General features: G+C 43.5%; 1 protein-coding gene across 1 annotated transcript in view; it reads left to right on the top strand.

The window, feature by feature from the left end:
• The window catches only part of Ddx46 (DEAD-box helicase 46), a 46,653-nt gene extending 28,679 nt beyond the window's left edge, over window positions 1-17,974 (top strand). The window contains exons 16-23 of the mRNA XM_034510093.2: window positions 506-699; window positions 6,632-6,769; window positions 7,138-7,287; window positions 10,365-10,538; window positions 12,105-12,323; window positions 12,980-13,124; window positions 13,918-13,991; window positions 15,171-17,974. Of these exons, the coding sequence (XP_034365984.1) occupies window positions 506-699; window positions 6,632-6,769; window positions 7,138-7,287; window positions 10,365-10,538; window positions 12,105-12,323; window positions 12,980-13,124; window positions 13,918-13,991; window positions 15,171-15,218 (1,142 nt within the window). The 3' untranslated portion in view covers window positions 15,219-17,974. The remainder of the gene's footprint in view (window positions 1-505; window positions 700-6,631; window positions 6,770-7,137; window positions 7,288-10,364; window positions 10,539-12,104; window positions 12,324-12,979; window positions 13,125-13,917; window positions 13,992-15,170) is intronic.
• Window positions 17,975-22,456: the final 4,482 nt, after the last annotated feature.

The raw sequence follows: 22,456 nt of genomic DNA, 5'->3' as shown, positions 1-22,456 counted from the left end.
TATATGGTAGGAGCTGCCAGGTGGGTACTGGGAATCAGCCTTGAGTCCTTTGCAAGAGCAACTCTTAACTGCTAAGCCATGTCTCAGACCTGCAATGTACTTTTGAACATAGAAATATTAAGGCTGCTTTAGGCTAAGCCACTTTTATCCGAGACAGAAATCTAGCCTCATTTCATGGTTAATATGTAACTGTGTGTTGGTTTTGTCTACAATAAAGGTGGGATTACTTGATTTTTTTAAAGGTTTGTTTATTTTATGAGTATGAGTGTTTTGACCTAATGTGTGTATGTGTACCGTGTATGTGCTTTGTTCCCTCGGAGACGAGAACAGGGATTCAGAGCCCCTGGAAATTTACCTGCACCCTCTGGAAGACATCCATTGCTCTTTACCACTAAGCCATCTCTCCAGCCCTGAATTTGTTTCTTATTTCTGCATCTAAAACTTTCTCTGTGGAAATGGAAAATTTCAACATGTTCTCCTGTTTGTCTCTTTAATTTACTTGCAGGTATTGATCAATATGACAGGGACAGTATCATAAATGACTTTAAGAATGGAACCTGCAAGCTTCTTGTTGCCACGTCTGTTGCCGCTCGAGGTCTCGATGTGAAACATCTAATTCTTGTAGTGAATTACAGCTGCCCCAATCATTATGAAGATTACGTGCACAGAGCTGGGCGGACTGGAAGAGCGGGCAACAAGGTAAAGCCTTTACCGTTGCATCTGTTTTAAAGCATAGGCGCCTGCTTTAAGGAATGGATTAGCCGGGCGGTGGTGGCGCATGCCTTTAATCCCAGCACTTGGGAGGCAGAGGCAGGTGGATTTCTGAGTTTGAGGCCAGCCTGGTCTACAGAGTGAGTTCCAGGACAGCCAGGACTACACAGAGAAACCCTGTCTCAAAAAACAAAAACAAACAAACAAAGGAATGGGTAAGAGAGGTCATGGTGATATTTAGAAAATCTTTAAATTAGCAGGACATATTGGATGTTGTTAATCACGTATACATGTATCTCTGTATTGTTAAAAATCATCAAATGCAGACCTGTCAAGAGGTGGTGCTGCAGTTAGGAACGTTGGCTCCTTTTAGCAGGGGACCTGCGTTCTGTTTACAGCGCTCACATGGTGTCTCAGAACCATCTGTAACTTGTGTTCCATGGGATCTCAGTCCCTTTTTCTGACCTCTCTAGGCACCAGGCCTACATGTGATGGTGCACAGACATACAGGGAAACACTCACAGACATTTAAAAACAAAACGATCAGGAACTTGTGTGCTCTCTAGCAGGTGGTGGTAACAGCTCGTGTCTCTCCATATTTTCTTCTCTCTTCCTAGCATGTTCCGCACAGAGAGACACTTGTGTACTTCAGGGTATTTCAGTGCTTTTTGTTGTTTGTTTTCTCTGCTTGACTGTGATCTAGTCAGTATATAGTCTAAGGCAGTGGTTCTCAGCCTTCCTAATGCTGTGACTTGTTACTACAGCTCCTCATGCTATGGTGACCTCAACCATGACATTATTTTTGTTTCTATTTCATAACTGTAATTTGGCCACTTCTATGAATTGTAAATTGTAAATGCAGGATGTCTGATGTGTGACCCCGAAAGGGTCAGGACCCACAGGTTGAGAACCACGGTTCCCATCTTGCTGTTTCATTTGGTCAGTCAGCTCTTTGTCAGGACTCTTTACAAACCATATATGCGGCACCACATGCGACAAAACGATTTTCTTTTTCTGGTATTCCATTTTGTAATGCAATGTTCTGGTGGGACCCAGAACCCTAGCAAGTCCCTCACCACTGATCTATATGCACAGCCAATCATTTCTTTTTTAAAAAGAAAAAAAATCAATATATTAGTTTTTATTTACATAGGTGCTTTCCCTGCATGTGTGTTTATGTATCATGTGCATACATTACACAAGGAGGCCAGAAAAGGGTGTTGGGTCCCTTGGAACTGGAGTTAGGACAGTTGTGAGCTTCTTTGTTTTTTTTGTTTTTTTTGTTTTTTTTTTTTTTTCGAGACAGGGTTTCTCTGTGTAGCCCTGGCTGTCCTGGAACTCACTCTGTAGACCAGGCTGGCCTCGAACTCAGAAATCCACCTGCCTCTGCCTCCCAAGTGCTGGGATTACAGGCGTGCGCCACCACCGCCCGGCCAGTTGTGAGCTTCTATGTGGGTGCTGGGAATAGACCCAGATCCTCTACAAGAGCAGTCAGTGCTCTTAACCATGGAGCCATCTCTCAGTCTCCCCCTAGTAACTATTTCTAAAGGCATGAGAGTATTTTGTTGTGAGAAATGAGATTGTTAGGTGTTGCATCCTAGAGTAGCAGTAGTGCTGTCAGGTCTTCACATCCATCATTCCGTCCTCGGTGGCCCAATGAGGTGGATGTGAGTTCATTTTGTAGATGAGAAACTTGAGGCACATAAAGCTGTGTCTCAGGAGCTGTAACACTTGCACGTCCTTACCTGAGATATTCTAATAGCTGGAAAGTTAAGGACTCTACAGTTATGAAATAGAAACAAAAATAATGTCATGGTTGAGGTCACCACAGCATGAGGAGCTGTAGTAACAAATCACAGCATTAGATGTTCTAATAGCTGGAAGGTTAAGCTGGAGAGACGACTCAAAGGTCAAGTTACTCCTCTTATAGAACACCTGGTCTTGGTTTCCAGCATGCACATTGTGGCTCACAATTGCCTGTAACCCACTTTCGGGGCCCTGGACCCTTCATGGGCTTCTGCACACACGTGGTGGTACACAGGCATACCTCAAATATATGTACACATAAATACATGAATAAAGGTTTTGTTGTTGTTGTTGTTATTTAGTTTTTTGTTTTTTAAAAAGGCAGTGGTGGCACATATCTTTAATTCCAGCACTTTGGAAGCAGAGGCAGGTGATCTCAGAGTTCAAGGTTAGCCCATCTACAGAACTAGTTCTAGGACAGCCTGATTTGTACTCGGGAAAAACCACCCAAACAAACAAACAAGGAGTAGCAAGTGTATGTTCTGGGGCCATGTAGACTCTCTCTTTCTCTTTGCACGCTTGTGTTTATCATGGTGGGAATCAGGACTCTTAGCTCATGGGAAGCGCAGCATCTGAGCCTGGATTGAAGGGGTAGCTTTAGACACTCCTGAAATCTGAGGTAGGATGTCTGTGAGGATGAGAGCTGGAGTACAGCTTGCTTCCCTTCCCTGTCCCAGTCTTCATTTTGCCTGGACTAAAAAGTTGCAGGGGACATGTGAGGGCTTACACCCTGCAGACTCCCAGGAAGGTTGAATACCTGAGTTCATTTTGGCAAAATAATTTGAAAAGAGCCTAACTGAGTCAGCAGTGTGTTTGTGTGCATAGCAAATGTGAACATACTCTCTGTGTGCATACTCAAATGCGAACACATTCTCTGTGTGCATAATCAAATGCAAGCACACTCTGTGCGTTAAAAACAAGAGCAGAGTATGGACATATATTCTCTCTCTCTCTCTCTCTCTCTTTTTTTTTTTTTTTTTTTTTTAATTTTTTTTTTTTTTTTTGGACATATATTCTCTTAATGCCAGCACTTGGAAGCAGAGTTAGAATCAAGGTTGCCTTGAGTGGCACAGCTGTGGAGGGCTGCGTATATAAGCATCCTAAAACTAAGTTGTTAAAGCTGACTTGTGTACACAGTCCCAGCACTTACAGAGCCAGGCAGGAGGCCTTGCCATTAGTTCAAGGCCAGCATTTGCTGTAGAAAGAGGCTGTGCCTTTTAATATTTTAAAAAAAACCAACCCACAAAATAAACAACGTGAAAGGGACTGGAGAGATGGGGCAGTGGTTAAGAGCATTGGCTGCTCTTCTGGAGGCCCCTTGGGGCTCATATTCTAAGGGATCCAACTCCCTCTTCTGGCCTCCAAAGGCAGTGCCTATACGTGGTGCACAGACATTTCATGCAGGCAAACACTGATATACAAAAAATAAATATCTTTTTAAAACTTAGTTTTTATATATATGACTGTTGTACTTGCATGTATGTACGTGAACCATGTGCGTGCTTGTGCCTGCAGAAGTCAGAAGAGGGCTTTGGGTCCCATAGAACTGGAGTTACTGATGGATGTGAGCCACGTGTAGGTGACTGGAATCAAAGCTGGGTCCTCTGCAAGAGCAACAAGTGCTTTTAAATGCTGACCCATCTCTCTATCCTGGAAATATTTTTAAAAAGTAGTATACACTGCAGCGTTTTTATGATGATGGTTTAGTGTCTGTTCTTCTTGGTGGTTCTCTCAGTCCTTCCTCCCCGCTGGTCTGTTCCGGTTTCTTCTTCCCCTTTCTCCCCCTCTTTCTGATCTTATGATCTACCCGCACTCCACATGTGTGCACACATACATAAAAAGTAAAAGGGAGGATCTACACATGGTATTTGGTCTTTCCAGTCTGACTTGTTTCATTTAACCTAATGATTTTTGGTAGCACTTTCTAAAAATGTCATGAGTTTTCTTGATATAAAATTGTGCTCTGTGTTTGCCACATTTTCATTGTCCGTTTACCTGTTGGTGCCTCTGTGCTGCTTAGCAACTGCAAATACTGCTCTCTTACGTTTCTTGACAGGGTTTTTCTGTCTCTGTGTAGCCCTGGCTGTCCTGGAACTAGCTCTGTAGACCAGGCTGGCCTCGAACTCACAGAGGTCTGTCCAAGTGCTGGGAGCAAAGGCATGCTGCCGGTCTCCATTTGTCTTCTTAGTGGTAGCCATTTTGACTGCATTCTGAGCCATTTTGAGATGGAATATCAAAGTAGTTTTGATTTGCTTTTTAAGGATGTGAGACTGAGAGATGACTCAGTCAGTGTGGGCCTGAATTCAGCATCAGCATCCATGTAAAAAGCCAGTGTGCAAGCATACACTTGTAATCCCCCTGCTAAGGAGGCTGTGGCACACTGACAGGTAGACTGCTGTGACTTGCTGGCCAGCCAGCCAAGCTTGTCTGGCACACTCTAGGGCAGTTGGCAACCTGACAGCGCCTGAGGATGGATGCCCAGCGTTATCCTATTGATCCACATATTGTGTGCTCTCTCACAAGCGTGGGCACACAAGAAGTAAAGACTGGAGGACATGCTGGTCGTCGCTTTACTGAGTTCATTGCCCAGCTGATATCTATCTCGGTTTGTTTGTTTGTTCTTCTGTCAGTTCTCCGTGTAGCTTAGATCTTACCCCTCTTTCTGGAGTAGAATTGGCAAAACATTTCCTTCCAATTTTTTCTTTTCCTTAACAATTTTATTTACTTATTTAAAATTCTTTTTCATATAATAGATTTTGGTCATGTTTTTCCTTGCATTCTTTATGGTGTCTTATAATTCTGATTATTTCCTTTGCTGTAAAGCAGCATTTAATCTCACGTGATCCCATTACCAGTGTTGAGGTTATTTCCTGTGCTGTTGGACTCCTTTTCAGAACGCTCTTGTATGTGCCTGTAGTAGACAGTATAGTAGTAAACTGTTATGTGTGGAGAAGAGTAAAAAACCTGTCTAGGAATAGACTGGCCTCTGATGGTGAGGGAAGAGGACAGCCTGACAGAGGGACAGGGAAAAGTAAATCACTCCAGCAGAGGTTACTGTCATTTAGTGCATGTGTCATCAGCCTGTAGCTGAGAGAAGGCAGAAGCTCTTCTGTGGCCAGGAACTGTAGCCGGCTGCCTCAGCTTCCCAGCGTTTGCTGGGTGTTTGTAAGGGCTCAGGTTAACATCTGCCTGCTGCTGTTGATTCCTTTGTTTGGAAACTTCCCTGGAGGGAATGTTCTGCTCCACCCTGGACTCTGAGGTGGGAACTTAAGGCAGCCTCCCCAGACAATTGCTGGTCTGATGTTACCTTTGTTTGTTTGTTCCCTTTGGCTCCTCCATAATTCCTGGCCTCAGATTATACAAGAAAGCCAGAGAGATGAGCACAACATAATATTCACACAAGAAAACAGACATGCAGCCGGGCAGTGGTGGTGCACGCCTTTAATCCCAGCACTTGGGAGGCAGAGGCAGGCGGATTTCTGAGTTTGAGGCCAGCCTGGTCTACAGAGTGAGTTCCAGGACAGCCAGGGATATACAGAGAAACCCTGTCTTAAAAAAAGAAAGAAAAAAGAAAACAGACATGCAGACCACAGCGAAAATAGAGTCCAGAAGTAAAGTCACACAGTTGTAACCTTACTTTTTTCAAAGAAATGTCAAAATCCACATTGAATTTAAGACAGAGTGAAGGTTTCTAAATAACTGTCCTCGTCTTAGTTGTGCTGTTTGCCATCGCCTTTGCCTCCATGTGAACTTTAGGATTGTTTTCCTCATCAGTGAGGAATGTCTCTGGAGTTTTCTGGGTATTGCATTGGCTCTGTGCATCCTTCCTCAGTAGTGTGGCAGTGTCTCAATACTAATCCCTCCTGTCAACAGCTGCAGACGGTCTTTCCGTCTTGTAGAATTCCACTCCCCTTGTGTAGCCGTCTGTACCCGTGTGCTTGGATGGAACTGCGGGCTTTGTGCATACTGGGCAAATACCTAGACTTCTTTCTTTAAGCTTCTATGAATGTACTCCTCATTTCCTTGTAAGTTTGTTACTTTACATAAAAGGTACTGGGTTTCTTCTGTTGATTTTGACTCATTTTGTCGAATTCTCCTTCCTCATTTTCATTAGGGTTATGCCTACACCTTCATCACAGAGGATCAAGCTCGATATGCTGGTGACATCATTAAAGCTCTTGAATTGTCAGGGACGGCAGTTCCTCCTGACCTAGAAAAACTCTGGAGTGACTTCAAAGATCAACAAAAAGCTGTGAGTCTTTAAACTTCCTTTGTGTGCGTCATTAGCATGACTGTGGTAATTATATGACAGCTATATTCACTTTTTTGTTGTTGTTTTGGTGTTTTGTTTTTTGAGACAGGGTCTCTCTGTGTAGCTCTGGGTGTCCTAGAACTTGGTTGGCATACAAACCAGCCTGGCCTTGAACTCTCAGAAATTTATTGCCTCTGCCTCCCAAGTACTCATTAAGGGTACACATCTTACATATTTAGAAAGAAAAATTGCGAAAATAGAATCTTTTCTTTTGCTTAAGTGTTTTTGTTCAGTTGGCATATTCTACTTTGAAAATATTTAATAGTGTTTGCTCTAAAAATTAACTTTGCAAACTTTTTTCTTAAAAGGAAGGAAAAATAATTAAAAAGAGCAGTGGCTTCTCCGGCAAGGGATTCAAGTTTGATGAGACAGAGCAGGCGTTAGCTAATGAGAGGAAAAAGCTACAGAAAGCTGCTCTTGGCCTGCAGGACTCTGACGACGAGGATGCTGCAGTTGATGTAAGTATTGAGTCTGCAGGTGTACAATGTAGTGGCTTATGATCTCAGCGGCCTGTTTAACTCCGTCTAATGCAGCCATTTCCCAGCATTGCCGCTCACAGGACGTCTGTGACCTGTCATAGTAAGCTCCGTCGCAGACTAGATGTGCTGATGCTCTATTTTCCTGTGGCACTCAGCGGGCTGTGGTCGGAGACTCGAGCCAGAGCACAAGATCAACCTGGGCAGTAGAGCAAACTCTCATATAATAGCTACAGATACCCTCCCTGAGAAGAGTGTCCAACCTGACCATTGAAGAAGTGACCCAGGATCACTCTGAACCCAGATAGGGCAGGTCTCCTGGCACCTGCAGGCTATTTCTTTCAGATGCACCACACGAGTTCAGTGTGAGGTAAAGTTGCCATTTGGTTATTGTAGTGAGTCAGCTCAAAAGGTAACATGCTAGAACTGGGCCTGGTAGCACAGCCTTTTCATCTCATACATGGGAGACAGAAGGATCCCTTTGAGTGCCATGCTAGTCGGCTCTACATAGTAAGTTGCAGGCTAGCCAGGGCTACGTAGTGAGATCCTGCCCCAGAAGAAATGGAAAGGTGATGGGGAACCTTAAGTCATTAAATCCACCCAATTTTCAAGGTGAATGTCACTTACAATTTTAACCATGTTTTAAAAACTGTTTGTCACACACATAACACACATACACACACACAAAAATACAAATGTGATTTTTAAAAACAAGAAAGAAGAAAGTTAAATCAAGGGGCTAGAGAGGTGGTTCAGCACAGTGAGGCAATGCTACTGTTCTTGTAGAGAACCAGGGTTCAGTTCTCAGCACCAACATCAGACAGGGCCAGCTTCTCGAGAATCCAGTGTCCTCTTTTAACCTTCTAGGTAGTACCTGCACTCATGTGTGCTGTACCCCCCCAAACATCTGCACTCATGTGTGCTGTACCCCCCCGAAACATCTGCACTCATGTGTGCTGTACCCCCACCACACACACATCTACACTCACGTGTACTATAGTCACACTACACACACATCTGCACTCGTGTGTGCTGTACCCCCCCCACTACACACACATCTGCACTCGTGTGCTGTACCCCCCATACACATCTACTTATGTGTGCTGTACCCCACACACACATCTGCACTCGAGTGCTGTACCCCCCACCGCACACACACATAGGTATAATTATAAAAAGTTAACAGCATCAAAAGTAAACTTTGAAGTCATATCATATACGTTCCTTATTTCTGATCTATATATTTAGATTTTCAATAGCATGTATGCTGTTTGATTCAAAACAACCTCACTTAGTTAAATGCTCAATTACAAATACCCTCACATGATTTTTTTAAGAAAGAAGCTAAATGGAGACCATTTCATTAGAGAAGACAGATCTATAGCATCTGAGCTGCTCTGAGGAAGCAGCTCTGTGACCTCTGTCACAGGGCCTTAGCTCACTTTGGGCAAAGCTGTTCTTTTTTGTTTTGTCCTTTGTGTTGTTGTTGTTCCATTCTGTTAACTTCGTGTATATGTGTATGCATGTACCGTGGCATGTATGTGCAAATATGAGGACAGTGTTGGTGACTCAGTTCTCTCCTTCTTAAAGATCCTAGAGCTCAGGCCTTAGGTCACCAGATGAAACAAAAGACATGGGATCTGGAGAGACAACTTGGAGAAAGCCTTGCCATGTAAACCTGGCTACTTGAGTTCTATTCCCAGAACCCATGTAAAGACGGGAGAGGCCAATTCCACTATGTGTCCTTTGAGACACACATAACACCCACACATTCAGTAATAAGTGGTCTTTCTGAATTTCTATTTTTGGTGCTAGTAGCTAACTGTCTGGGGTACACATGACTTCTGGGCATTGCAGGCTTCGCTGTCGCTCTTGCTCATAGCAAAGTCCGTCTTCATTCCCTCCCTTATTCTCTTTCTTGTTTGTTTGTTTGTTTGTTTGACCAGCTGTTGTTATGTAGCCTGCCCTGGCCTCCAACTGGTGATCCTCCTGTTCCAGTCTCTGGAGTGCTGAGATAAGAAGTATATGCCACGACATCAACCCCCCCTTTTTTTTTTCATTAAAAAAAAAAAAAAAAAAAAAGACCAGGGATGTGGCTCAGTTGGTAGAATGCTTGCTGGTCTGATCTTAGCGGTGCATGAGTGCTAAGTGTGGTGGTGCAAGCCTGTTACCCCCTGTATCCCCTACACCCCCTGCACCCCCTGCATCCTCTGCATCCCCTGCATCCCCTGCATCCCCTGCATCCCCTGCATCCCCTGCACTTGGAAGAGGGAGCAGGAGAGGAAAAGGTCAAGATGTGGGCTGCAGAGATGACTCTGGTGTATAGCACTTACTGTTCTTCCAGAGGACCCAGGTTAATCCCAGCACTCACATGGTGGCTCATAAGCATCACTAACCACAGTTCCTATGGATCTGATGCCCTCTTCTGACCTGGTCAGGTACCAGCCGTGTGAAATACACCAAACATGGTACACCAGAGATACAGGCCGGCAAAACTCATATAAATACAATGTATAAATTTTTTAAAAAGGAGGCTCTTCAGCTACACAAAGAGTTTAGTTGTCTGAGCTACATACATGACAACCTGTTATAATAGAACAGTTAAAACCCCCATTTTAGGAGTTGGGTGTGGGGTCCTCCATTAGGAACACAGAACTCAGCTGCCCTGGGTTGTAGCCCTTCTCCTTACTTCTTTCATTATAGAGTGATTTGGGCTTGGTGCCTGCGCCCAAGATGCCTGAGTGTGTCAGTTGTAATGCTCTCAGCTTGAGCCTGTACATCTCATGGTCAAGACAGGGATGCTGTCTGTGCCCCTCTCAGGTCTAAGTGGATCAAGTAGCAATGTATATACTCTTTCCTAAAAATGTTTGTACCAGAAAAAGTAGATTGTTTAAAGCAAAGCAGTGAAGAGCTGGTATATTTTTCTGTTGATCCAAGTATTTAAATTTAAATAATTCTAGCCTTTTATGGATACACTTCTCATTTGTGTAGATACAACTAAGTTAATATTTCTAGTGCAGTGTTTACTAATCCTTGATTTTTTTTCTCCCCTGACCTAGATTGATGAACAGATTGAAAGCATGTTTAATTCAAAGAAGAGAGTAAAGGACATGGCTGCACCCGGCACATCCAGTGTACCTGCTCCAACGGCAGGCAATGCTGAGAAGCTAGAGATTGCCAAGAGATTGGCTCTTAGAATCAACGCTCAGAAGAACCTGGGCATCGAGTCTCAGGTATTAAGTAACTTGCTCCGAGTCACCGCTGTTGATGCTGTGACATGAGTACCTGAGAGTAAGGGTCCAAAAATGGAGAAAGCAGGGTTTCTTATAGCCTCGGCTGCCTTTGAATTCCCTGTGTAGCCATGGATGACTGGGGACTGCTGATTTCCTGTCTCTGCTTCCTGCACGCCAAGTTTACAAATGTGCTGTGTGAGCGTGTGCTTCAGACACTCCTTTCTCTGTAGATCCTTTCCAGGAGTTAAATAGAGCACAGTGAACACGTTTTGCTAGAGATTGAGTATTCAAGAATATATTATGCTCAATACAGGATTCTCTGATGCTTTCCTTCAGACTCTCTCTCTCTCTGTGCCTCTTTTAGAAAACCAGTTAGGCACGTGAGCCATGCATGGTTTGGTTTCTGTAGAGCAGTGGGCATCTCGGATCCAGAATGCCGAGCATGGCTTCTGTGGGGCAGATGAGCCTCCCCAGACTAGAATACCGCTGAGTAGAATACCTGATGATGAAAATGTGTCTTTCAAGCCCTGGTGCTAGGATTATGGCATGCCCCATCACTGTACCAAATGTTTTGGATTTTTTATGATTAGTTACATATATTCAAATGATAAAGTCTGTGCAAATAATCTAAAATTTAAAAACTGAGGCTCCAAAAAGTTTTTGCTCCCTAAACATTATAGATAAAAAAATCCACAGCTTACCAAATTTTTAAATTTTTGTCTTACCAAAAATTGAAAAAAAATTAATTCTTTTTTTCCTAATCTGTTTTATTGAGTGGGTTTATCGGATTCAGCAACAATTTCCTTGATATACGAATACCTAGATCTCATTCAAAATAGCATGTTTAAACAGTAGAGTGTTTTCTTTAAACATTTCATGTGATTTGTGTTTAGGAAGGTTTTATGGTTTTGGGTTTTGTTGTTGTTGTTGTTATTATTATTTGTCTATTTTGGGGAGACAGGGTTTCTCTGTATAGTGCTGGTTATCCTGGAACTCACACTGTAGACCAGGCTGGCCTTGAACTCCTATCACTGCCCCTGCCTCTCTAGTGCTGGGATTAAAGGTGTATTTCACCACAGCCTTGCTGAGATTTTAGTTTTTTAAACAGAGGGTCTCCTATGTTCTCTAGCCTACATAGAGCTTATAGTCACTTCCTTTCCTTTGCCTCCTGAGTGTTGGGATTTCAGGAGTATGCCATCACTTTATGTAAAACAGGATTTTTCTAGCATGCCCAGAGGATGGTGTAATTAATTTTGACAGTATTGAGTGTTTGGATGGATTGTTATGGGCAGGAAGGCTCAGTGATGGTGGTGGTACACGCATGGAAATGCAGTAGAGATGTCTGGTGGTCGTGTATGTGTGTTGTATTGGGAGTCAGCTCATGACCAGTGTCTGGTGAGGTGGGGTAGGCCACGGAGTACCCCTGTCCTGGGTGAGAGAGGAGCAAATGACATCAGTTGTGAATGCGCTCTATAGGTGACATGTGGGGGCTCTGAGGGAATTGTGGTGAGGCCATGTGGCTTTCTCCTCAGCAGAGGTTTAACTGGAGCTCTTCTTAAACTCTAGGATGTGATGCAGCAGGCCACCAATGCCATCCTCAGAGGTGGTACTATTCTGGCTCCCACCGTGTCTGCGAAAACCATTGCAGAGCAGCTCGCTGAGAAGATCAATGCCAAGCTCAACTACGTGCCTTTGGAGAAACAGGAAGAAGAGAGACAGGAGGGTGGGCAGAGCGAATCTTTCAAGAGATACGAGGAAGAATTAGAAATTAATGACTTCCCACAGGCAAGTAACAGATTTAAAGGTTCTTATATTGTGAGGTAGAAATGCTTCTTTAGGAACAGAATCCATTCCTTCAAGTATAGAAGCTGTTTGTTAGGCTTTTGGTGGTGGTGGTCTGCTTTGGTTTATTTCTTGACACAGCCTTCACAGAACAGCATGGCTTCCAACTTGTTGTGTAGCTAAGGGTGACCTTATTACCTGATCCTCCTACCTGAGTGCTGGATCACGGGTGTGCACCACCACACCTGGCTGTGCTCATTCATTTTTCAGCACTAGAGAGAGAGAACCTAGGACTTGATACATGCCAGGCATCTAATACTTCAGTACTTTAGCACTGAGCTGTATCTCTAGCCCCTGAAACAGGATCATCTTTACATGTACGTGAACTATTTGGTTTTTACCTATACAGGCGCTGAATTGATGCTTTTTCAACTCAGAATTTTAGGCTACTTGTATCTTGCTTATTTGGGGGATGGGGCACAGGTGTCAGGATTGGAACTTAGAGGACAGCTTGCAGGGGTTCTCCTCTCGCCAGGCAGGTTCCAGAGGGTGAGCTTAGCTTGTCAGCTGGGCAGCAGAGATCTTTACCCACTGAGGCTCCCCCTGCTCTTAGCCCAGAGGTTTATGTGCTGATGTGACTCCACAATCCTTTGTTTCAGACGGCGAGGTGGAAAGTCACCTCTAAGGAAGCCTTGCAGAGGATCAGTGAATACTCTGAAGCTGCCATCACTATCAGAGGGACCTACTTTCCTCCTGGCAAAGAGCCCAAAGAAGGGGAGCGGAAGATCTACTTGGCAATTGAGAGTGCGTACTGCTGCTTCTGCTGCTCACTGGAGTTAGATCACAGTTGGTGTAGACAGAACACGGGTCAGAGTGAAGTTGATAGTAGGAAAGATTGGAAATGAGGAACACCTGTAAGAAATAAGTTATCCTGTGTTGCTTTTTTTTTTTTTTTTTTTTTTTTTTTTTTTTGGGCCAGGGTTTCTCTGTGTAGCCCTGGCTGTCCTGGAACTCACTCTGTAGACCAGGCTGGCCTCGAACTCAGAAATCCGCCTGCCTCTGCCTCCCAAGTGCTTGATTTCTTACTAGGAGTTCCGTGACAAGATAAATAATAAATCTGAAAGTTTTTATAAAGTATGATTTTTTTCTTTTAAGTATAGAATAGAGTTTATTAAGGGCATGGGGAAGGGGACTAAGACAGTAGCAGAAGCAGAGAAAGGCAGAGAGAGAGCAGGAAAGTATGAATTTTAAGGGCATCCATTTTTCTTCTTCTTCTTCTTTTATTCTCAGAAATACTGAGCACTCCGTGGTTTTATGTCTCTTCCTCAGGCACAGGCCGTGCTTGCCATTTCTGCATGGTTCTAATTTTAGTACCCGTCTGTTCGAGCCAGCTTAGGGCTGACACAGGGCTCACTGTAGCTCTGTATTTTGGTCGGAGTTTGAGTTAGACAGTAAACCAGCAGTCCTGGCTCACTACCTTGGTGGGAAGTGCACTTCTAACATGACTTGAGGTGCTATCTTCTGGGCCTCCTTAATGTGGAGAAAAAGCCAGTGTAGTTCAATAATGTGAGCTGTGTGTTTTCTGATGAATCATCAGGTGCCAACGAACTGGCTGTGCAGAAAGCAAAGGCAGAGATCACCAGGCTCATAAAAGAGGAACTGATCCGACTGGTAAGTGGGAGTCGCAGGACATATTTGTTTTAGTTACTCTTTCATCGAACTTCAATACAGACAGGCATAGAGATCATAAACACTCACTTGGCCAGCCGAACACCTGCAATCACAGCACTTTGGGAAGTAGAATTCAAGTCCAGGCTGCTGGGCTACTTAGAGACCCTATCTCCACACAAAGCTATCTTGATGTGGATTTGTGGAGTAGGCACAGCCCTGTAATCACTATCCAGATGAAGATAGATGTGCAGACCATTGCGCTCTCTGGACGCCTAGCCTCTGATCTCCACGTCACTGTTCCTTGCCCTCAGATACAGCAAGTGCGTGACTGTAATGTTAGAGATTAGTTCTGTGTGTTTTACCTCTGTGTGGAAATTGTACTCTGTCTGCTGTTTTTGTGCCGGCTTTCTATTGAGGAGGCCAGTCTGTTGTAGGTCGCAACAATACATTCCTTTACATACCAAGCCATCCTGGGCATCTAGGCCCAGCAGGGCTGAGCACATCCTCTCTCACTGAGGCCCAACTATGTGGTCTGGAGAGGGGGAAGGGGAACCAATGGCAGGGGACAGAGACTCAGCCCCCAGTCCACTTGTTAGGGAACCCACATGAAGACCAAGCTGCACATCTGCTACAGATATGTAGGCTCTAGGCCAGCTCCTGCATGCTCCCTGGGTCTTGCGGTGTCCTTGACCCCTGCTGCTTGCCCACTTCTATCCTCCACTCTTCTACAAGACTTCCAGAGCTCTGCCTGATGTTTAGCTATGGGTCTCTGCATCTCTGTCTTCTGCGGGATGAAGTCTCTCAGGAGACAGTTATGCTTGGCTCCTGTCTGTAAGCATAGCAGAGTATCATTAATAGTCCCCCTCCCATGGGATGGGTCTCATGTTGAGGCACTCATTGGTTGGCTCTTCCTCAGTGAGAGCAGGGTTTTTTATTAAACAATTCCGTCTCCCTCTGCTCATTAGCACGAGGCCCTCCTTCTTTTGGTTTTCATATTTGTATTTTGGAGATAGGGTTTCTCCATAGCTCTTGCTGTCCTGGAATTCTCTGTGGAGAGTGCTGGGATTTAAGGCATGCACAACTACACCTGGCTAACGGTAGCCTTTTTATTTTAAATCTCTGATACATTGACTTCTTTTTGTGTGTTTTCTAACCTTCTGTCTTTATTTTCCATCACAGCAAAATTCATATCAACCAACCAACAAAGGACGATACAAAGTATTATAAACATCAGAGCCACATTGTACCTGTGCTGTCTGTGAAGTTTACAGTGTATTGTAAAGTAAGACTTTGAAAAAATCTGTCTTGCTTATTTTCTAAATACAAGAAACCAGTGTTTGTTCAAGAGGTCGTCTGTAAGTACTACCCCATACCCATCCAGACTCCATTTAAATCAGACCTGTTTTCAGAGTGTGATGTTCTTCAATGTAAACCTTAGATACCAACACTTAAATCTCTGGAAGCATTGGGATTTTGTACTGAGTGCAGTAATAAAGTATGTCAGGCACTGAGAGGCCACTGATAGACCCTTTCAGTGGAACTGTGGTATGATCATTGCCTGAGAACAGGTAAAAATGTCCTTGTCGTGTCTTCTTGCCACCTCTAAGCTTACATCTCACTGGACTGAACGGGCACATGAACTGGATCTTAGAACGTTGTGATAGAAGTTTACAGAACAGGCTCAGAGTTTTTAATTTAATTTTATCAGAAATGAGTAACAGTCAAGCCTTGGTTTTATAAAATTAAAGATAAATAGTATGGGATTTTTGCATTTCTTTCTTATTTCTTCCTACTTTTGAGAGAGTCCCTGTGGAGCATGGGCTGGCCTTGAACTTGTGATCCTTCCCTATCTGCCTTTCCAGTGCTTGGTTTTACCACACTTGGCTTTCCACCTCTTTCTACTGTGTTATTATTACTATTTCAGATTATCTCTCAACCTCTGGTTTTGCCTAAGTGCTGACTCCTTCATTGACTCCTTTAGAGAAAGTGATTGTGACCAATACATACTACATATTATTCCTGTCCCTCAAAAGGGTTTCTTTAGTCATCGGTACGATGGTACGTACAAACACCTTAATACTTTGAATCTAACTTTCCTTCAGGATGATGGAGTAGCTTATGAATTTTCCCCCTTATTAAAACAAGGCATGGTGGTGCATGCTTGGAATCACAGCACCTAGGAGGCAGGGGTAGAAAGATCATGAATTTGAAGCCAGTTTGGTCTTATATAATAAAGCCTTTTGTCAAAAAACAATGCAGACAAGGCTGGGGCTATAGGGCAGTGGTAACACACTTGCTTAATGCACATACCCAAGGTCTAACACAAGAAAACCAACAAAGCATTTTTGTTAACTACTAGTTGTTGGGCAGGTGAGGTGACTCGGCGGATGTGATTCTTGCTGCCAGACCCGATCACCTCAGTTTAATCCCTTGGATCCATATAGCAGAAAGTACAGGTTGTTTACGTTATGCATTACCGTGCATGTGTGCTCTCCCACGCACAATAGGTGTAAATAAATGCAGTAAACAGAAATAAATTACATCAAATACTGCTATTTACATTTCAGACTACAGCATTTCTTGTAAAATTTGGTGTACAGAGAATCAAGAATTGTTCTTTAGAGCATTTAAGGTCTAATTCTGAATAATTGGATTACCTGAAGAGACAGAACAAGTTTTTATTTCAATTTAAACCAGGTGTGGTGGCACCCACCTGTAATTCAGCCTTTGGGAGGCAGAGACAGGATGGTCCCTGAGTTCAAGACCAGACTGTTTTCCCTGCATCTAGTTTTACATAGTGAGTTTCAGGCCAGCCAGAGCTACACAGCGAGACCCAGTCTTATAAAAAGAGAACAAGCGAATATATATGTATATATTGTTGATTTAGAGGTTGATTTTAAGTCAGAGAATACTATAGTTGTTAAATACTTTTAAGGCAAGAGTGGTGATTCAGTGGTTTAGAGCACCTGCTGCTATTTTAGAGGACCCAGGTTCAGATCTCAACACCCACCACATGGCAGCTTACAGTTGTCTGTAATTCTAGTGAATAAATCTAAAGAACAATAAACCAATGTAACATAGTTAAAACCCATAGTGACAGCCTGGCATCCTACTTGTTAAGTGTAAGGTTATTTGTACTAGAAAAGTAAAATTTACTTTGGGAAATATTTTTAGATCTTTACGTACCCAGTTATTTCACTCCAAGAAAATAGAATTATCAGTAACAGCATAAGGAAATAGAACTTTACACTTGGACTCCCAGTCACCAGCACTTCTTCCGGCCTTGGTTTATTTATTGTTTCTCTCATGGCACAGGTGTAATTTGTTACTTTCAGAGCATACAGCAGCCACACTGGTACAGTAGTGCTCCCTGAACTCCCCACTGGGGCAGCGGTGCTCCCTGAAACTCCACACTGGGGCAGTGGTGCTCCCTGGAGATTCAGAAGTTACATCATAACACGTTTTCTGTTTGTGTATCTAGCTGTGAAGAAACACTGATAGTATTTTGTTCTAAAATCAGATATTGCCCAGTACATCTGTTAGTGTCAACACTGATTTTTAAAGTTTTAATGATGTACAGAGTTTAATTTGTTTTTTAATGCAATATCAATATTTGCTTACGCTCTCTAAATTCCTTAACAGAATAAAGTTGATTCAGTTGGCATCTGTCTCAGATTATCTTACCTTGAATGCTTTCTCTTTTGTTTTTTTCTCTAATGTTTTTATTTGTTGACATCTAAGAGAAGCATTAGTGTTGATATATCTTTTTGTATTTCTTAAGACACAGTCTCACTATGTAGCCCTGGCTGGCCTCCAATTTGCTTTGTAGACCAGGTTGGCATTGAACTCACAGATATCTGTTTCTGCCTCTCAAGTGCTGGAGAGCATACATGGTGTGCATCTTTTCTTAAGAAAAAAAAAATCTCTTCAACTCAGATTATCAAATGTACATCCTTTTTAAGAAATAAATTTTATGTATTCTATGTGTATGTGTTTTTTTGTCTGCATGTATATGACTGGTGCTTGCAAGGTCAGAAGAGGGCATTGGTTTTCCTGATGCATGAAAACTTAATATTGTCACCAAAGGGGGGGTGGGGAGCTTTATTGGGAATTAAATGAGAAATTGTAAAAACTAAGAGACAGTTTTGAGGGGCTGGAGATATGGCTCAGTGGTTAAGAGCACTGACTAAGTGGTTAAGACCTCTTCCAGAAGTCCTGAGTTCAATTCCCAGCAACCACATGGTGGCTCACAACCCTCTGTAATGGGACCTGATGCCCTCTTCTGGTGTGTCTGACAGTTACAGTGTACTTATATACATAAAATAAATAATTCTTTAAAAAAAAAAGAGAGAGAGAGAGACAGTTTTCTTTAATCATTCTTGACTTAAACTAGGTGTGATAGTGCGTGCCTTTAATCCCAGCACTTTCAGGCAGAGGCAGGTGAATTTTTGAATTTGAAGCCTACCTGATCAATAAAAAATAAAGTTCCAGGATAGCCAGGGTTACACAGGGAAACCCTGCTTCAAAATAAAAAAAAAATTCTCTTTCACTCTTGATTGTCAAATATATATTCTTTTAAAAAATTATGTATTTTGTGTTATATGTAGTGTTTTGTGCTTGGGTGCCTTGCATGAGCCCTGGGTCTGTTCATCCTCCCAGAAGAGCCAAAGAAGAAAAAGTGGATCTGAAATCACAGCACCAAGTTCCCAGCACCTCGCCCTGTTCCCTCCTTTACGTGATTCCAAGGGTAACTGGCCTTGTTGAGTACACGTATTCTTATTAGTCACCACAATGCTTCTGTGACTTCTGAGTCTTTGGAGCAGCAGTTTCTAGACACTGAGTTGGTTTTGTCGACATCACACACACAAACCAATGTAATGAATTAACTAGAGCTGATTTTTGTCTAAGATGGGAAACTCAGGCTTGATTTGGGAGGTTTATGAATGCGTCTAGCCTTCTGTAGGGTCTACTGCTTTTTTTTTTAAACTACATTTGTATCTTTTTTTTAAATTACATTTTATAGACATTTTGCGTGTGTGTATGTTTGTTCTTGTGAGTGTACCTGCCATGGCTCAGGTGTGGGGTTGGGAAACAGGTCCCAGGAGTTGGAGCTTGGCTTCCACAGGCAACTGAACTCAGGTGGTCAACTGCAGCTGTGAGCGGCTCTACCCACTAAGCCATCTCACCTGCTCCTCCTCAGCGTCTCACTAGAGAATGGAAGACTGGAGAACAAAGGACCTGCCTGCCATCTGAGTTGCCTCTGAGCTCCTTTTGCCATTGCACTCAGCACAGTTAGTTTAGCGTGCATATCACACACACACACACACACACATATGAAGAAACAGATCAGCCATTTTTATTGCACTCAATACTATTTTATGTCCTTATTTAGTTTTTTTTTTTTTGTTTGTTTGTTTTTTTTTGTTTTTTGTTTTTTTAGGCAGTGCAGTGCCAGTGCCCTATGTAGTCTCAGGTGGCCTGGACCCCTGATCTCTTCCTTCACCTTCTGAGTGCTAGGATTACGGGTGTGCTACACAGCCTGCTACATAGAGCTGTACTCTTGTTTATTGCCTACCTCATAGAATGTAAGCTTCCTGAGGTTACAGACCGTGTAGTCCTCCATCATTGAGACCTACAGTCAGTAAATGCTTGATTTTACAGACTGTTGTGTGTCCAAGGCTATACACATAGCAGGTGGCAAGCCTAGGGCTTAGGTGTGTTTTGTCCCTCAACTCCTGCCTGTTGAGAACAGCATGTTTGGCAAATGTACATGCACGATGTTCCACTTTGGCTCATGATTAAGATATGCCACCACAGGGCTGGAAATAGAGGTCTGTGGGAGAGCATTGCCCAGCATTTGTGAGGTGCTGGGTTCCCAGCAACACATCGGACAAAAAAGGAACATGTTAATACTGTTTTTGGTGGTTTTGTTTGTTTTTGCTATCTGCATGCTGCCGCCGAAGAAGGGACTGGAGGCACAGCAGACCAACTTGTTGGCCCAGAGGTGGTTGGCTACGTACAGGTGTTGGAAATTGGTTTGTCTTATTTCGGCTCCCAAAAGCTGTGCTTCCAGACCCGAGGGTCCCTGTCCGGAGCTGTCTTCGATTGATAATAAGTGCAGCACGGCCACTGGAAGGCGGGACTTTCAGATTGCACAAACAAGGGGCTGAGAGAGGGAGGAAAAGGGATGAGATTTAACAGAAGAAAAATCATCTAGCAATGTAAACGGAAAGGGAAAGTGGCTCTGTGTGTGGGGGGCGGGGGCTGCTTAGAGGCAACAGGGCAGCAAAGATAAAACAACTATGTGCTAGTTGTGGGGAGGTTTATTAATGCCCAGCCATAGTCAAGGTTATCAAAATTAGCTGTCTTTCTTTCGGGAATCAAAAGGGCTCCTGGACATGTGCAGGACACAAGTGACTCGCTGGGAGCCAAGTGGCTTAAACTCACCGCTACATCCAGGAGCGTAGGTCGCCAAAAAGGCAGCTACACTATTGAGGCGGCTCCTCTTTTATGATCCACAGACCTTGATCTCCTGAAGGCTTAGGAGCCTTCCCCTCCCCTCTGCAAGGGAAAGTTAATAGGCATACTCTCAGACTGTCTCATGTGGGAAGCCAGAACAGCTCTTTAGGCAGAAAAGGAAGGAAAAAGGAGCGTAAGAAAGCAAAGTATCTTCTCTCACCCCAAAGTCTGAAATATTTAGCTGAGAACAGCGTCCCAGCACAAGTGCTGTCTGCAGTGAAGATTGCCTAGAAAGATGATGCTTTGTTTATGTAGTGAATTTCAGGGAACAGCTGATCAACAGTGGCCAGATCTTTCCATTAGTGGTAAGGCTTCATTGGAGTAATAGTCACTTTCTAAATAAAAATCATGGAACCATAAAGCCGTTTTCTCTGCTCATGGTTCCAAGCTTTTTGGCAGCTGTATCTATATTGCCTTAGCGAGTTCTCACAGATACGGCTTTGAGCCGGGTGTGGTGATACCCACTTAAATCTCAGCTCTCTGAGAGAAAGACAGAAAGACCAGGATATCATGACCAGCTTCAGCTGCTCTACATCTTGTCTCCAGAAAAATATTACTGCTTTGAGAGGTCTTGAAAAACTGATTTTTAAACCTTTTCTTCATTGCTGTTTGGGGGAGTGAATTATAGATTACACTGAAGAGTTAGCTGTAGGGGTGACTCTTGATGTTCCCTTGATTGGATTTGTAATCATCAGAGATACCTTTGGATGGGTCTTTGAGGGCATGTCCAAGAAATGTTAGCTCCAGGAATTGGAAATACTGCCTCCAGAGTACATGGTTCTCCAGAAGCATCTGGAGCCCAGGAACAAGCAGTGTTGCCTGCTTCTTTGCTCCTTCCTGGTGAGTGCACTGCCTTCACCATCACTGTTGCCTTGCCCTCACATACAAACCCACCTTCTGGCCTTCTGGGCTAGCTTGGGACTGCTAAAGCATCATTCTCATGGACTGAACAGCCGCTGGGTACTCAGCTGTTCCAGCATGCAGACAGCCAATGTACATCCCGGCCAGTGTTGTTTAAAGCAGTCTAATAAATTCCTCACATGCATGCATTTCTGTCATCTGTGTTCCTTTTGAAAACCCTAGCCACGACGACGTGAGCCTCAGTCCTGCCTTGTTTCTTTCTGTAGCAGACTTTCCTGGAATGAGCTCATGAAGGGGTTAAGAATGGGCAGGGTGGGGGCTGGAGAGATGGCTCAGGGCTTAAGAGCACTGACTGCTCTGCCAGAAGTCCTGAGTTCAAATCCCAGCAACCACATGGTGGCTCACAACCATCTGTAATGAGATCCAATGCACTCTTCTAGTGTGTGTCTGAAGACAACTGCAGTGTATTCATATAAATAAAAATAGATAAATCTTAAAAAAAAAAAAGAATGGGCAGGGTGATAGCACAGTTGGTGATGTGCTTGCCTCCAGCTCATGAAGACAGGAGTTCTGTCCTCACCTCCAAAACTCATGTATGGAAATTTGATTAAGAATGAAAACAACAGGCTGGAGAGATGGCTCAGAGGTTAAGAGCACTGGCTGCTCTTCAGATATCCTGAGTTCAATTCCCAGCAACCACATGGTGGATCATCACCTAAAATGAGGTCTGATGCCCCCTTCTGGCATTCAGATGTATGTGTAGATAGACCACTCATATACATAAAAATCTTAAAACCACACACACACACACACACACACACACACACACACAAACCAAAACAAAAAATGGCCTCATAGACTCACATTTTTGGATGGTTTAAGGTGGTGGCATTAGGAGGTGCTGCCTTGTTGGAGGGAGTGTCACTAGGTTTGGGGGCATGAAGTGCCAGCTAGCCTGACCTATTTAGCCAATAAGAGACTGTGTCTCAAGAAATAAGGTAAGCAGCAATGAAGACCAGCAATCAGCGTTGTCCTCTGGCCTCTACTGCATTCACAGAAAAAAGATCTGAAATTAGATGTTGGAC

This window comes from Arvicanthis niloticus, chromosome 8 (assembly GCF_011762505.2).
Source record: "Arvicanthis niloticus isolate mArvNil1 chromosome 8, mArvNil1.pat.X, whole genome shotgun sequence".
Lineage (NCBI taxonomy): Eukaryota > Metazoa > Chordata > Mammalia > Rodentia > Muridae > Arvicanthis > Arvicanthis niloticus.
Note: the sequence above shows the minus strand (reverse complement) of the source record. Positions and strands in the feature narration are given on the sequence as shown.